The 14,571-nt window shown below is 42.9% G+C and overlaps 1 protein-coding gene and 1 long non-coding RNA gene across 8 annotated transcripts in view; one reads left to right on the plus strand and one right to left on the minus strand.

The window, feature by feature from the left end:
- LOC310753099 overlaps positions 1–14,571 on the plus strand; it is a 119,627-nt gene that overhangs the window by 101,385 nt on the left and 3,671 nt on the right. The window lies entirely within an intron of this gene.
- Positions 3,950–14,571, minus strand: part of KANK1 (KN motif and ankyrin repeat domains 1) — a 126,247-nt gene continuing 115,625 nt past the window's right edge. For all 7 annotated transcript variants that reach the window (XM_083592863.1, XM_083592865.1, XM_083592864.1 and 4 more), the window contains 5 exons: positions 12,360–12,579; positions 10,551–10,693; positions 8,070–8,270; positions 7,242–7,340; positions 3,950–5,389 (listed from right to left, as the gene is read on the minus strand). In XM_083592863.1, coding sequence (XP_083448989.1) covers positions 5,324–5,389; positions 7,242–7,340; positions 8,070–8,270; positions 10,551–10,693; positions 12,360–12,579 — 729 coding nt within the window. In that variant the 3' untranslated portion in view covers positions 3,950–5,323. The remainder of the gene's footprint in view (positions 5,390–7,241; positions 7,341–8,069; positions 8,271–10,550; positions 10,694–12,359; positions 12,580–14,571) is intronic.

Consider the following 14,571-nt stretch of genomic DNA (forward strand, 5'->3'; position numbering starts at 1 on the left):
TAAGGAAATGGAAAAATTCCTGAATCCTCTCATGGTCTTCCGCTCTGATATTTGGAGATTACCATGAGATTTTTTGTGCCTGTACCAACTGGTCAATTAAAAATACAGTATTTTTCGCTCTATAGGATTTGTGGAAGGGGCTCCATTTCTCCTGCCACTTCGCTGAAGGGGCACTGAGCAGAGAGGGGGAGAATTTTCTTTCTTGTTCTCCCCCTCTAAAACAAGGTGCGTCCTATGGTCGGGTATGTCCTATAGAGCGAAAAATACGGTACATATATATATACTGCTGACTGGTCCTGTGGGTATGCTGCTGTGATAGCCAATATAATTATGCCCCACCATTGGCTCTCTAAAATTTGATACTTTTCTAAAATGTAGATTTCTTTAAGAACACAGACTGCTCCTGAAAGTCCTCTTTGGGAAGGCAGCCTTAAGAAGTGCAGTTCATCCATACCTACTTTATAGACTCTCAAGGGGGCCGTTGTGACCACAGCCCAAAGTAAAAATAGAATGGGGGTGGGAGAGAAGCTGGAGATCTGTGGTCCATCACCTGGGCTTCAGGTCCTCTTAATGTTGCCACTGCTGCGTGAGCTTCCAGAGAAACCACCAAAATTGCAACAAGACCTGAGAATTGTTCTGAATTTCAAGATCAGAGGGATGTGTGTGGCCGGGGAGAAAGCTTTGGTATATGCGTACATTCATGTGAGCTGCTCCAGATCAGATCAGATCGTCAGATAGCTTATATTTTAATCGAGTCCTACTGCTTTTCTGACCGCAACACTGGGGTGTGCCCCTGCATTTTAAATGAGTTATCTGGCAAACCTTGTTAGTTCAGCAAGTGGGCTGTATCTCTTTCGTCTGATGACTAGGCAGGCCTGTGGTCAAGTAAGGTCTCTGCCTTATAATCTGCAATAACCATGTTTTTTATATTGCCAGTGGGCTTGAAAATTGCTGCCATGCTAAATAAGCAAACAGGCCACCATATGATTAGCAATTTCCTTATGGCAGGAAGCTCAGCTAAGTGGGTTCTGGCCACAAACCTATTCTAAATAAAACTACTCTTCCCAGTAAAACGGAAAATAGAAAGCTGGTTCTGTTCCAGATACTCTTGAGTGCACATGCACAGCTCGAGGGCAATCAGGAAAGCTACACCTTCAAGTAATCTGAACCGGCTTCGAGGGGCTAGTTTGACATTCTTCCTCCCTTAACACACAATGACCCCAAGTGTGGGGTGAATACAGCAAGTCTTTTACCATAGAATAGCTACCATAGTGTGCATGCAACAGCTTGCCTTGCCAAAATGACTGGAAGAATCTGACCACTTTCTCACATTCCCAACCATGGAGGCCACACTCATCATGAATAATAATAGTTTATAGAGGTCCCGGGCCCTAAGGAAGTCAGATTATCCACCACCAGGGCCAGGGCCTTCTCAGTGATGACTCCGACCTGGTGGAATGCTCTGTCCCAGGAGACCAGGACCCTGCAGGATTTAACTTCCTTCCGCAGGGCCATAGCTGTCAACTTACAGATTTGAAAATAAGGGACCAGCAGCCTCAAAAATAAGGGATCAGCAGCCAAAATAAGGGATTTTCTGGGCACAGGTATGTTCAGCTTCTGAGCCCCTCAAGCCAAAGGCAGAAAGCCCAGCCAGCAGCCAAACGATGCCTCAAGCGGTGGTTCCCACAGCGCGGCAACCTGGCAAAGGGGATGCAGCAAGGAAAACCACGGTCACCTCTCTGCTGGGAAGTGCTGAGCAAAGGCAAGTCCTCAGGCAATGCGGCCGATTTGATCGGCACAAGGCATGCAAACTCCACCCCCCCCAGTTGTTCTTAGACTCCTTATTGGGTGAGCAATGCAGCCAAGCAACACAGTTGGAGCCTTCCTCCTCCCTGGCCTGCAGGGAGGGAGGGAGAGGAGATGCTGCCTTTGAAACCCGGGAAATTTAAGGGACATCATCAATAAGGGACAGCAGCAGGACACAGCGCTGGGATAAGGGAGTTTCCCGCCAAATAAGGGACGGTTGACAGCTATGCGCAGGGCCTGTAAGACAGAGCTATTCCGCCTGGCTTTCAACTTGAACTGAGCCTGATATTTTATTCCCCTTCCTTCCCTTTTTATGAAGATTACCCACTCTGGGATCCCAGAGCTAATTCTCCCCTGGTCTCCACGCTGGCCCAAATAGGACTAACGTAGCCAGCTAGCTCTGATGATCTTCTAATGTTTATTGGATGGATTTCCCCCCTAAATTGATTTTTGAATTCTGAATTTATTGTTATTCACGTTTTATACTGTATTTTATGCTGTTTTTTGTTGCATCAATTAAGTGGTTTAAATTTGTTGTTAGCCGCCCTGAGCCTGGTTTTCTGAACCGGGAAGGGTGGGGTATAAATAAAAATGTATTATTTATTATTATTATTATCACGTGGCAGGGCATGTCAGCAACCAGCTAAACCTGCTCACTGGGTTTAATGCCCTCCAGCTGTCGCTGAGCTGTGGCTCCACAATCTCTGACCGTTGGCCACGTTAGCTGGGGCCAATGAGAGTTGGGTCCCACCATGTCCGGAGGGCCGCAGGTTCTGAGGGGTAAAATGACCCTCACCGCATTCTGAGAAAACTTTTGCTGCTTTCTTGGACAAAGGAATTTCTCTGGGATTCTCGTTTGCTGATATTGGCCTTCTTTCCCGCTACTTAGTTGCAAGCATTTTGCTTTGCCTTCTCTTGCAAACATTCGGTAAGATTACAGAATTGCTTCGATAGCTTAATGCCTGTAAGATTTGTGTGATCAAGCCTCTCCTCTTTCTTTGCTACTTAGTTGGGAATTCACTCATTTCTATTTTGTGCAAAACGTTACACTTAAGTTTTTCTTTTTTAAAAAATCATTTTTCCAATAGAAAACATCCAATTAATATATCCAATCATAACACTTCAATTAAAATAAAAAAACTAAAATAAAAAGATCAAATTATAGTCCAAATTGTATTTATTAATTTTTCGGAGTTCCCCATGGTCTGGAAGTTTTTCTACTGCAGAAGGCAGGTCTTTCTGCTGCCTGCGGTTGCCTTAAGGGCTGAGCTCATAATTTTTGTTTTCGACAACTGTTGTGGCATTTCCCCAGTAGCAGCATCTCCTACAGCCAACGTTCAGGAATGTTTTAACAAACCAGAAATAAGGGAAGGTATAAGCAGCACCCGGCATGTCACAGCAGCCAGCTTACACATATGCCTTGCAGTATTTTGGGCTGTTTTATCCTCTCCCCAAGGCTCTCTTGTTCTGCTGACATAACGGTAAGCTTGGTGTCCTGTGTCTTGCATTTTTAAAAACTGCTGCTGAGTATTTTATTTCAGGGTTAGGCCTTTTGCCATTATCTTTTTAAACAACCGAATCGTGGTACTTATTATATCTGCCTAGAAAGGTTTTGGATAAAAGTTTAGCGGCCCGTTCTATTACAAGGAAAATAGCTAAGCTGGATATCATCGTTTTATGACTATTTCTTTTCATTACCCCTTAGTTGGCAGATATGTATTTATTTATTTGCTTCAGTATTTTAGGTTCTATCTTCAGTGGCACTGCTAAATAATACAAAAACAGCCATCACTTTTGAGTACCATTTATGTCCCGCCCGCAGCGGTGATGCTCCTTTTTGCTTTGTGTTGAATTTCCACAGAGCTGTGAAAATATGTTCAGGCTGCTAAATGCACCTTTAACATAGTGCAAAGCCAAGCTTTTATTTTTAATCAGGTGTTAAATAAGCCCAGTTATTTCCAGAAGATCTTCAAGAAACTTCTTAGAAGATAAGTTTTATTTCATTCAAGTTCCTTTGCAATTCAAGTTTCCAGCTCTCAAGAGGTTATAGTGTGCTATTAAAACACATGAAAAGCAAAGGGCGAGTAAAAAGCAGCCCCAAATCATTGCTTTTCCAATTCCATAAAACAACAAAAGTCAGGAATAAAATAGCATAAGGAAATTTTATTTTGAAAATATGGCAAGAGTCTAAGGCACTTCAAACATTAAAATGCACATGACTGAAGTGAACATGACAGAGAAATAGCTTTCCATATATACGTGCCCAGAACTACCTTTGATTTCATTAGAGATGAACATATCTTCCAATATATCTCAGGGATCATGTATATAACAGTTAATAAAATCTAGTTAACAATTGTGTAACGTATTATTTTAATTACAATGGAATAAAAAGTGTCAAAAATACTGACTTAATATTTGATATAAAAGCTATACAAATCGGCAGCAACAGTTTATTTAGCAAGTTTCAGACCCATCTTCCACTGTTAAGCCATCAACCCACCAGCTGAGATTCCAAAGAGCTGACAACATAATCAATTGCCACTTTTTTTAAAATAAGCATGAACACACTCAAAACCGTTTTGGAATGACATTTATAATAAAAGAGTTCTTGCCAACAATTCCAACATTAGCAAATATAAATATCTGTAAAGAACATACCTTAAAAAAAAAGCTAACAAGATTTGTCCAGAGGTGCATTAAGGGGGAGTACAGTCATAACTGAACAGATAGCTTAAAAACTGTACGCAAAGTAACAGAAGATATATTCTGCAGCAAAAACATCATACCATTTCCTAGAGGCTGAAAATGTGGGCTCTAGGAAGACTCAAAGGGCTACAGATGCCACACAAAGGCTGCATGAAAATTTTTCTGGGTATAACACGCCCCCGTGTATAAGACGCCTCCAATTTTTGGGGACTCCTAATTAAGAAAATGGTTGTTGACCTTTTTTTTTTTTTGGAGAGGATTTCCCATAGTTGTTAAGGGTTTTTTTGTGGGGGGTAGCCCAAAGTTGTTGAGCAACCTATCACACATCGTCCTGATGCACTATCCATGTATAAGACACCCCCAAATTTTTAACATACTTTTTGAATAATAAAAAAGAGCTCGTCTTATACACAGAAAAGTATGGTAGCTGCGGCAATTATCCCGCTAACAACGTCCTTTGTGTCCAGCAACTTGCCCTGTCATCAGATACTTCCCTATACCTCACTGTAAACCTGTAAGATCCTGCACTGGCATGGGGAAGTCTGCCCAGTCCATGTGGTGAGCAGGCGCACACGCATGACCATGGTCACGCTATGTACATGGATCCTAGGCGACTTTGTTAGGAAAGGTGCTATCCCGACTTTTCTTCCCGTTGACCCTTCTTTGTCTTTAGCTCTCTCTAGGCGTTTGCTTTCAGTTTGCTGGTGAGCTCAGGCACAAGACGATTACATTCAATATCTGTCACTGTAAAACAGTAACCGCTAGCAGCTTGGGAGAGGTGACATGAGAGTTTACAGATACATGTGCATTAGCAATCAAATGTGCCTTTATGTGTAGGACCAGGAGATGGCTTTCTTCCAAGCCTCGGGGTGCCCTAGAAAAGAAAAAGGAGACGGCTGTTAAAGACAGGAAATAATTAAGGTGGCCGTAGAAAGCCACTGACCCTAGTTTAAAGCTTACTGAATACTTTTATTGGCTCAAAGATAGGTGCAGCTTCACCAACATCAGTACAGTTCTGAAGTGTGGGATGTGATACCTAAGTAGCAACATTCCTTGTTTTCCTAGAGTGGACATGTCAGTCAAGTACAACGTTCCTTGTTTTCCTAGAGTGGACATGTAGGGGAATGTTTGGTCCAGCCAGTCGAAAACTTCCCGTTTCCTCCTGGCTGGGACATCCTTCCTTTGCATGTAACTAGAGGTGGGCGTGGCCTTACCTGTCCAGGTAACAAAAAGGACAAGGCACACAGCACTCTTTCTCTCTTTGACTTCCTCCGTCGTTGGAGCAGCTTTTTAGCTAGAGCCAACAGAGGACACTGGGATTATCCCCATATGGAATAGATCCACATGTATATACTTTGTAACTAAGTCTGCCTTCAGGGATCCAACTGTGAACTGAATGTGAGTAAATTTCTTTTATATACTTTACACAATATTGTGGCGTGTTTATTCTTTTAAGAGGGATATAAGGGAACTTACCAGGAACCTAATAGTGAGAGGCTTACACCAGCCTGCAACCAGCTGTCTGCTGCGCATGTAAAAAGGGGAATTAACTCTGCTAAGTAAAGGAACTTGCTAGCGCAAGTTAGGAAAGATATTAATAAACAATATAGCCTCTCCTGTCTCCCTGAACATTCCCACATGAAGCAGCGAAAGAACATGGCTTTCATGAGGCAGTGGCCACAGGACATCGTTTTTCGATTGCAGCCATCATAGCAGATAGAAAGAAAAACAGCAAGAAACAGGAACAGTGGTGAATTTCTATAGCAAAAAAGGGAGTATGAGTACCCTGAATCGGGAAAGTAACACAACCTCCACCATGGAGTCAAGACTACCCAACACTGGAGGTGGGTGTGGGGATGTTAAGTATAACTGGTTTAATTCACTCAGAAATGGGAAAACGTCTGAGTATTAATGAAGGTTTAAAAAGGAAAATGGCTAAATGTTTATTGGCAACATTGGCTTTCTAAGTGGTTCCTGGGCTTCTTAATGGGTTGATAATTAGCTAACTGTTGTTTTCTGCTAGCTCTAAACTGAATGTAACATTTGATCAGGTGACAAAGATATTGAGTTGCAAACTCGCCATCTTGTAAGAGTGGTGGCCGTTTTCTTTCTCCCAAACTCTGTGGAGTGAGGATGTAAATGAAGCTCTGCATTTAAACAGCCTAAGGCAGGCTGCAGGGAGAGACAGACCTCTGCTTCTAGGTCTGTTTGGATTATTTCACATTTTCTAAGATGCTGAGCCTGTGCTGGACAGAACAAGACACTGTATGGATATTTTGGATGTATCATTTGAAGTTTTTGTTATGCTTTGAAGAAAGGTCTGCAAGTAAAAGTTGGAATAGTATCTAATGGGCCTAGACAATGATTTCTTCCAAAAGGAGTCAGTTCTTATGCTTCCAATTGCTTCAAACTGCACAATATATTAGTACCTGCAATGGGGCACACCTTTCTCATCAGTATATCTTTTAATAAAGATCTTGTTCCAGCAACCATGGCAGATAAATTCCAACCATCACAAGAAGAAGAAAAATACTGAAATGAAGAATAGCAGCTACAGTGACACCAAGCAGAAGGCGAAAGTGGGAGAGACATACCAAGATCACTACTGGTTAAGTTTCTAAACTTTGAGAGTCGGCACTGACTTGGACGAAGACCCAAAAATTCTCTTGCCAACTCTGACCACATAAACCAAAGAATTATGTGTGGAATGTAACCATGTAACTCACCGGGGACTGTGTTTTGGAAAAGTTCACGTGAGCATAGAGAAGAACAGCTATATCCTTGTGCCCTGCCTCAAGGGCTATCGAAAGTGCCGTACTGCCATCCTTAAAAAAGAGAGCGAGAGAGAAATAATGTGCATATGTCCATCTAGAACTTCCTTAAAAGTGCAACAGCCTTTGAATGTTGAAAGAGAGCAAAATGCAAGTCCTGTCATTCAGCCAGCCCAAACCATATAGAGTAAGTTTCAAAAACATTTATTATAATTGGCAAGATTTGTGTTTCTGTTTTGTGAGGCAATGCAATGGTCAGGGGGTCTTCTCAACGAGGGAGTAGAATTATTACAAGAACACCAGGACCAAAGAACACCAAGTAATTTGGTGACCATTTTAGGAAGCTGAACATTATATTGCCCAAACGAAGAAAAATGGGGTGATAAAATGTTCATCACATCTTAGAATTGGCTGTGATAGTTCCAGTTAAATTAACCACATTCTTAAATTTCAGACACTCCCAGAGGGCAGGTTTCTCTTTACGACTTTCCTACATGTGTAATCTTGACACAAAAACAAAAACCTCCACAGTTGTCAGAATTACAGGGTGCTATATTGCCTTATAAAGACTTCAAGTTATAATGGTTGCAATTTCAGTCACAGCCAGAGGTGCCATCTTGCAAAGGCGATGGAGGGGGGTCGACTTCAGGGTGTTGGGGTGGAGCTGAACATGGCGGCAATGCGGCTTCAATGGCCGGTGGCTCCTCCTCCTCCAGCCGCCACCAGCTGGGGGCTGATTTGACCCTCCTCCCCCTCCGCAGCAGGCCTTTGATGGCAACTCACATTATCCTCCAGCGTGCCGTTGCATCCCGGCTGAGCCAGCAGAAGTTTGACTATTTCCACGTGTCCGTGTTCACTAGCGCACATCAAAGCCGTGGAGCCCTCGTCATCCTGGATGTTGACATCTGCGCCACAAGCCAGCAGAGCTTTCACCATATCTATTCGCCCATGGCTCACAGCGAGCATGAGTGCAGTTTGGCCAGCCTGCATGGAGGAGAACAAAAATGATGCATGTTTCCTGGAGCACAGATTAGCATAGTGGAGTCATACCCAGATCAAACTCTGTCCAACTCCTCGAAAGATTCCATCAACAGTGTCTCCGAAACATTTTACACATCACTTGGGAAGAAAGGCGAACTAATGCCAGTGTACTGGAAGAAGCAAAGATCAACACTGTTGAAGCAATGATTCTTCAACATCAACTTCGTTGGACTGGTCATGTTGTGCAGATGCCTGATTCTCATCGTCCAAAGCAACTATTATATTCCGAACTTATAAATGGAAAGCGTAATGCTGGTGGTCAACAAAAGAGGTTCAAAGACTCTCTCAAGGAAATTTTTTTAAAAATGTAGTATGAACCCCAACAATTGGGAAACACTGGCCTGCGAGTGCTCCAGTTGGAGAACAGCCTTTACCAAAGGTGTCATGGGCTTTGAAGACGCTCGAACTCAGGACGAAAGGGAGAAACACACTAAGTGGAAGGCATGCATGGCAAATCCACACCGTGTTCAACCCCTGCCCGGAAACTTATGTCCCCACTGTGGAAGGACGTGTGGATCCAGAATCGGCCTCCACAGTCACTTACGAACTCACTTTTAAAACCATGTTTATGGAAGACAATCTCACTCAGCTACGAGGGGTCGCCAAAGAAGAAGAAACTCTGTCCGGTATTATACAGTCTAACAAAACAGAATACTGATGTCTATGCATCTATATACCCAGCTAATCCTCCTACAAGTGCCATCTCACCGGGAGGTCTGTTCTGTACAGTGTTAGCACCAGGCCTTTAGTGGTGCAGCATGTCCTCTCTAGAACTCTCTCTTATTACAATATAACCATCTCTAATAACATCATCATCATCATCATCATCATCATCATCATCATCGTTATTTGTACCCCACCCACCTGACTGGGTTGCCCCAGTCACTCTGGGCAGCGTTTCAGCACCTGTTGAAGATGTTCCTTTTTCAACAAGGGAAGATTTTTTTATCCCAGTTGGTATCTGTATTAGATGTGTAATTGTTTTAACTGTTTTTATATGTGCAAACTGATTGAAAGCTGGCTTCGCCCCACTGCAGATGATATTACACCTCTCTTCATTCTAAGTTACTGTAATAGATTCAGGTCTAAGGGAAGATGTTGACTGTGTGTGTATATTATTTATTTATTTAGGACCTTTGTCCTACGAGGCAACTCAATGTGACTTCACAATAAGATCAAAACGTATATAAAACTATTGCACACATATAAAAACAGTTAATACAATTGCAGATATAAAAACATCCATGAAGGCTCAACGTGAATAGTAGAAACACAAAAATGCGAAGCACAACACACATGCATGCAGTAATTTACTTATGTTTGCGGGTGGGGGGTAGTAATTTGCATTTAATGCTTGCACCTTTTACCAAAATCCTATTAAAAATGCAAATACATAGATCAAAAGAGGGTCTGGTTGGGATCTGGCATTTTGCATTACTCACAGAATTTACTAGTAATGGGTTAGAATGGGCAGCAACCAGCATTGCACAAGGGGACTCCCACTCCCACTATGGGATTTCCCCTCCCCCCTTGCAGCCCCCCCCTTTGCACCCACCAAAATCTGCTGTGGGGCTACAAAGATAATTGGGTGCACTCTTCGCACCTTGGATCAAATCTATGCTTCCAGGTGCCATAAGAAAGCTGCAGAGATAGCACAGGATAGTGCGCACCCCAGAAATGATCTCTTTCAGCTTCTGCCTTCTGGAAGAAGGTACAGGGTTATAAGGACTAGGACTAGCCGCCTGAGAAAAAGTTTCTATCCAAATGTGATTTGGGTTTTAAACACATTGTAAGGAGTCTGTATGGGAGTATATTATATTTAAAAATGGGGTATCACAGTTTATAGGGGGCTAAGCAGGCTGGGATAGCTGGGATAGCAGGCTTGTTGGGTTTTGAATGTCTGATGTAGATTTTTCAATTTCGTTGTTCTGTATGGCATAATGACAATGAAGATTATCGAATCGAATTGAATCAAGAGGGAGGAGAGGAAAGTCCTACTGTAGGAGCAGAAATCTGTTGCCCAGGAAGTCAGGCAGACTCTAGAAGAGTGCCTGGCCAGCAAAATATGCCAGGAAATTGCAGTTTACATAGGATAGCAAAGCAGAAATAAGAAGTGGTTGTTTTAAGTGATCTAGTGAAGTACCATGGAAAGAAACACTAAGGGGCAGCTTAAGCCTGAGCGTCTATCGCTGTGCAATGAAGGCTGAATTCAGCGGCACCAACCTGGCTTGCTTTAGCGTTCACATCCCCACAGGCAAAGAGTTCTTCCACTATTCTCATTTCTTTCTCCGCGTCTACAGCTGCAAGAGCAGCCAGCATAATGGGTGTGTAGCCAGCCTTGTTCTGGTGATTTACATTGCAGACATCTGCAGAGGAGAAGAAGAGACCGTCTCTTGAGAAAGTTGGATGCAACTGTACAAAAGAACTGAATCGTCTGTTACTAGAGCAGCCCTTTTGGAAGTTCAGCAATTGCTTACATAATGAAGATGATTCAGAAGGACTTCCAAAGGAGGCAAGTGTGGTTCTTGAGCCAAGTAAAGCAAACAACTCTCGTTATTGTATGCATTATAGGAGAGAGAGGGCACAAAGCCACATTTCATGCAACTGCTAAGGCAGTTAGCTTGAAGGCAATTGTTCAAAAATTCTAGGAACAGAACTGCAGGCGGACAGTACCAGCTTCTGCCAGAGTTTCAGGTATGCAGGGATAAAGCTTCGGATTTACGACAGGAAACATCACACAAAACAGTGAAATAGTGGCCGAAATATATAAAAGTGTCTGCACTGTTCCCCCTGCAACTTTACACCACAGTATAGCCATTAAGGAACACTTTTTTACATTTCCAAAGCTTTCAGACACGACTTGCCGGTTAAATGGCTTTCTTCACTGAACAGCATTTGTGTGGCTTCAAATGCATTCAGGTCCCCTGAGGAACTGCCAAAAGCGAGGAAGCAAATTCCTAGCGCCAAGGAAGCTACTGCTTTTGTTCAGGCCTAGCACACCAGTTTATTATCTTTGCCCAAGAGTCTCTAAAAGGAGCTCTGAAGGCCTTCAAACTTGCTAGCTAAGAAGTCTTGGATGTACTGATTCGAATTAAAAAAAAAAAATGTGGACAGACAGATTGCATGTATTTCTGTAAGATGACTAGTCACACAAACTTGAAATTTATTGGCTGCTGTTTCCAAGATAAATATTCACATGCGACATTGCGACAAGAATAGACACTGAAGCAAAAAGCATGCATTCTCTGAAGTCATAGCAGCAGATTAAGCCAATATTTGTAGAGAACTGTAAACTACAGTTTTAAGCCAGTTTCCACTGCAGAGAATATTCTTTAAAAGGTGCAGTTTTCAGTAAACATTTAAATGGAAACATTCAAATGCAAACAGTTAAAAATTAAAAAATCTAATTAACCTTGAGGTTACAAAATAATCATACACTATATACACTATATTAAAGCAATCCAAATTTTAATTCAATAGGCCTCTTGCCTCTGAAACTTCCAGGACTCCACAGGTTCAAATATATGGGAAATTATTCCTCAAAGATTCAAATATGGGAAATTATCCCTCAAAGAGTGTTGTAGAAACTTTTGATTTCAGAACTTCCCAACTAAGACACCAGGTGTTCATCAGCATCCAGTTCTGGCAAGTTGTCTTATAAGGCAACCTGGTGTCAGCTGTTCATATCATTACAAGCTCATTTAATTGTATGCAGAATGATGAAAGGCAGTTTTCAATTGCAGCCCTTATTGAAGCAACATTCATCCTCTAATGAGAGCTCTAGTAACCTAGGTCTGAACTGGAAGGAAGGGACAGGTGGCTTCAGGAAGTGGTTATCTGCACCTGCTTGTTGGGAATTAAGATGCTAGAGATCAGTCGTGCTTAAGGAGTGGTGGCACAAATTATAGAAACATTAAATGCTGATGTTGTGTTGCACCGTTACGTCCCAGGACTTTTATCTGACATTCTGCTGGAGAGGGACCCAGTGCTCTGCACGGAGATCACACAAACATTTCAGAACAGCCAACTTACTTGCATCTAAAAGCAGCTTCACAATTTCAAAGTTCGAGTGGGAGACGCTGTAATGGAGAGCTGTGTTGCCATTGCCATCCGCCATGTTGATGATATATCTGAGGACTGCAGGAGAAACCTCCAGAAAAGCAGCGATGTAGTCTCCAACCATTGCAGGAACAGCCGACTTTTGGCTGGATACACGAAACCACTCGTGCTGGATGGTGTTTAAACAAAATCTCTGCCAAAGACACACAAATTTTTTTTTCAAAGGGATGCCTGTAGTTGCAAGCAGTTTCTTTCCAGTACTGAAATTACAGGAAAAGTAGCCTTCTCCTTTAAATCAAAAGTTGGCAAAAATTCGTAGGCCACCACATTATTATTATTATTATTATTATTATTATTATTATTATTATTATTAACAACTCTTTTTCTGGCTTCTGTAATAATAATAATAATAATAATAATAATAATAATAATAATAATAAAATTATTATTTATACCCCGGCCATCTGGCTGGGCTTCCCCAGCCACTCTGGGCGGCTTCCAAAAAAAATATTAAAATACTGTACTACATCAAACATTAAAAGCCTCCCTAAACAGGGCTGCCTTCAGATGTCTTCTAAAAGTCTGGTAGTTGTTGTTCTCTTTGACATCTGGTGGGAGGGCGTTCCACAGGGAGGGCGCCACTACCGAGAAGGCCCTCTGCCTGGTTCCCTGTAACTTGGCTTCTTGCAGTGAGGGAACCACCAGAAGGCCCTCGCTGCTGGACCTCAGTGTCCTGGTAGAATGATGGGGGTAGTATTTCTGCCACACAAAGCACAAAGTCTGCTTTAACAGGGCTTGACTTTTACCTGCCTCCTGCAACTATTTGAAATAAGTATGTTCATGGATATTCAGATAAAGAGAGTGTTTTGGTGGTTGACAAAAAAGCATGGAAAACCGCGAATGCGTGCAAGGAGCCTCCTCCTCTCTTGTCAAGAAAAGAGAACCATCCTTGGTGAGATTCACCTCCCCCTGATCATTAACATTTATGCAGCATTTGAGAACAGCCCCATTTGCCCATAATCTGAAATTCTTAAATTGTGAGGATACTTGGGTTTGCTTTTCTTTTTTAACACTGCATTGCTTTTATTGGTGCTAAAAGCAGGACCAGGGCAATAGACAACCACAGGCCATACGTCTCTAGGGTGTGCTCAGCTGCTTCAGCAGAAACTGGTGCTCATGGACAAAAGCCATACTTTTAACATAGGATGGAGCAGAAGCTCTAGTATGAAATATGAACTAATATTGTGTGATACAGAAGAAAGGGAGCCAGCAGGGCAGATCTGCGACTGGTGTGTCCTTTAACTCAGAAAATCTGGCTCTTGAGTCAGGATTGACATAAATTGAGCTTTATTGGCTATAAGCCCTCCAGAAATACTAATTATCTCTAAGGTGGCATTTGCATACATGTTCATCTGTGTGTATACACTCAACATAGTTTTTCACTAAAATGATACCAAAAACCAGGAGTCGGCAAACGAAGGCCCACAGGCCAGATCAGGCCCAATTGCCTTCAGGATCCAGCCCGCGGATTGGCGTGGGGATTCTGTTGGTTCAGGCTGCGCCATTCCATCCCCCCCCCACTGCGGGAGCACCTCCTCCCTCCCAGTATATCTGAAGGAGCATCTCCACCCCCATCGTTCTGCCTGGACACTGAGGTCCAGCTCCGAGGGCCTTCTGGCGGTTCCCTCCCTGCGAGAAGTGAGGTTACAGGGAACCAGGCAGAAGGCCTTCTTGGTGGTGGTACCCACCCTGTGGAACACCCACCCTTCAGAGGAGGCTGAAGCCAGGAGGGCAAGAGGGATCGGTGTGAACCAATCCCACTTGCTCTCCTGGCTTCAGGGATAGCCCCGCAAAGCCTCCTGAGCAAAGATGGAGGAGCGTTCCCCCTTAGCTCAGGATGCTTTGTGTTGCTTTCTTATTTCTTGTTTTCCTCCCCTAAAAACTAGGTGTGTCTTATGGTCCGTATTTGAGGACACCTGAGGCTGAAGGGCAAGTATTGGCCCATCGGCTTTGATCTGCTCGTCTGCGTGGCACAGAGCATATACTTCAGCCCAACTTAAAAAATGGAGAGATGGAAAGAATTTCTTCCTGTGTTTGGCTAGAGTTGGAGTACATTCCACATTGGAACACAAACTTTATACTTTCATAATCAAGAGGAATGCAAACTTCCTATCCTGTGTACTTT

The sequence above is a fragment of the Podarcis filfolensis genome, assembly GCF_964270895.1.
Source record: "Podarcis filfolensis genome assembly, chromosome: 17".
Lineage (NCBI taxonomy): Eukaryota > Metazoa > Chordata > Lepidosauria > Squamata > Lacertidae > Podarcis > Podarcis filfolensis.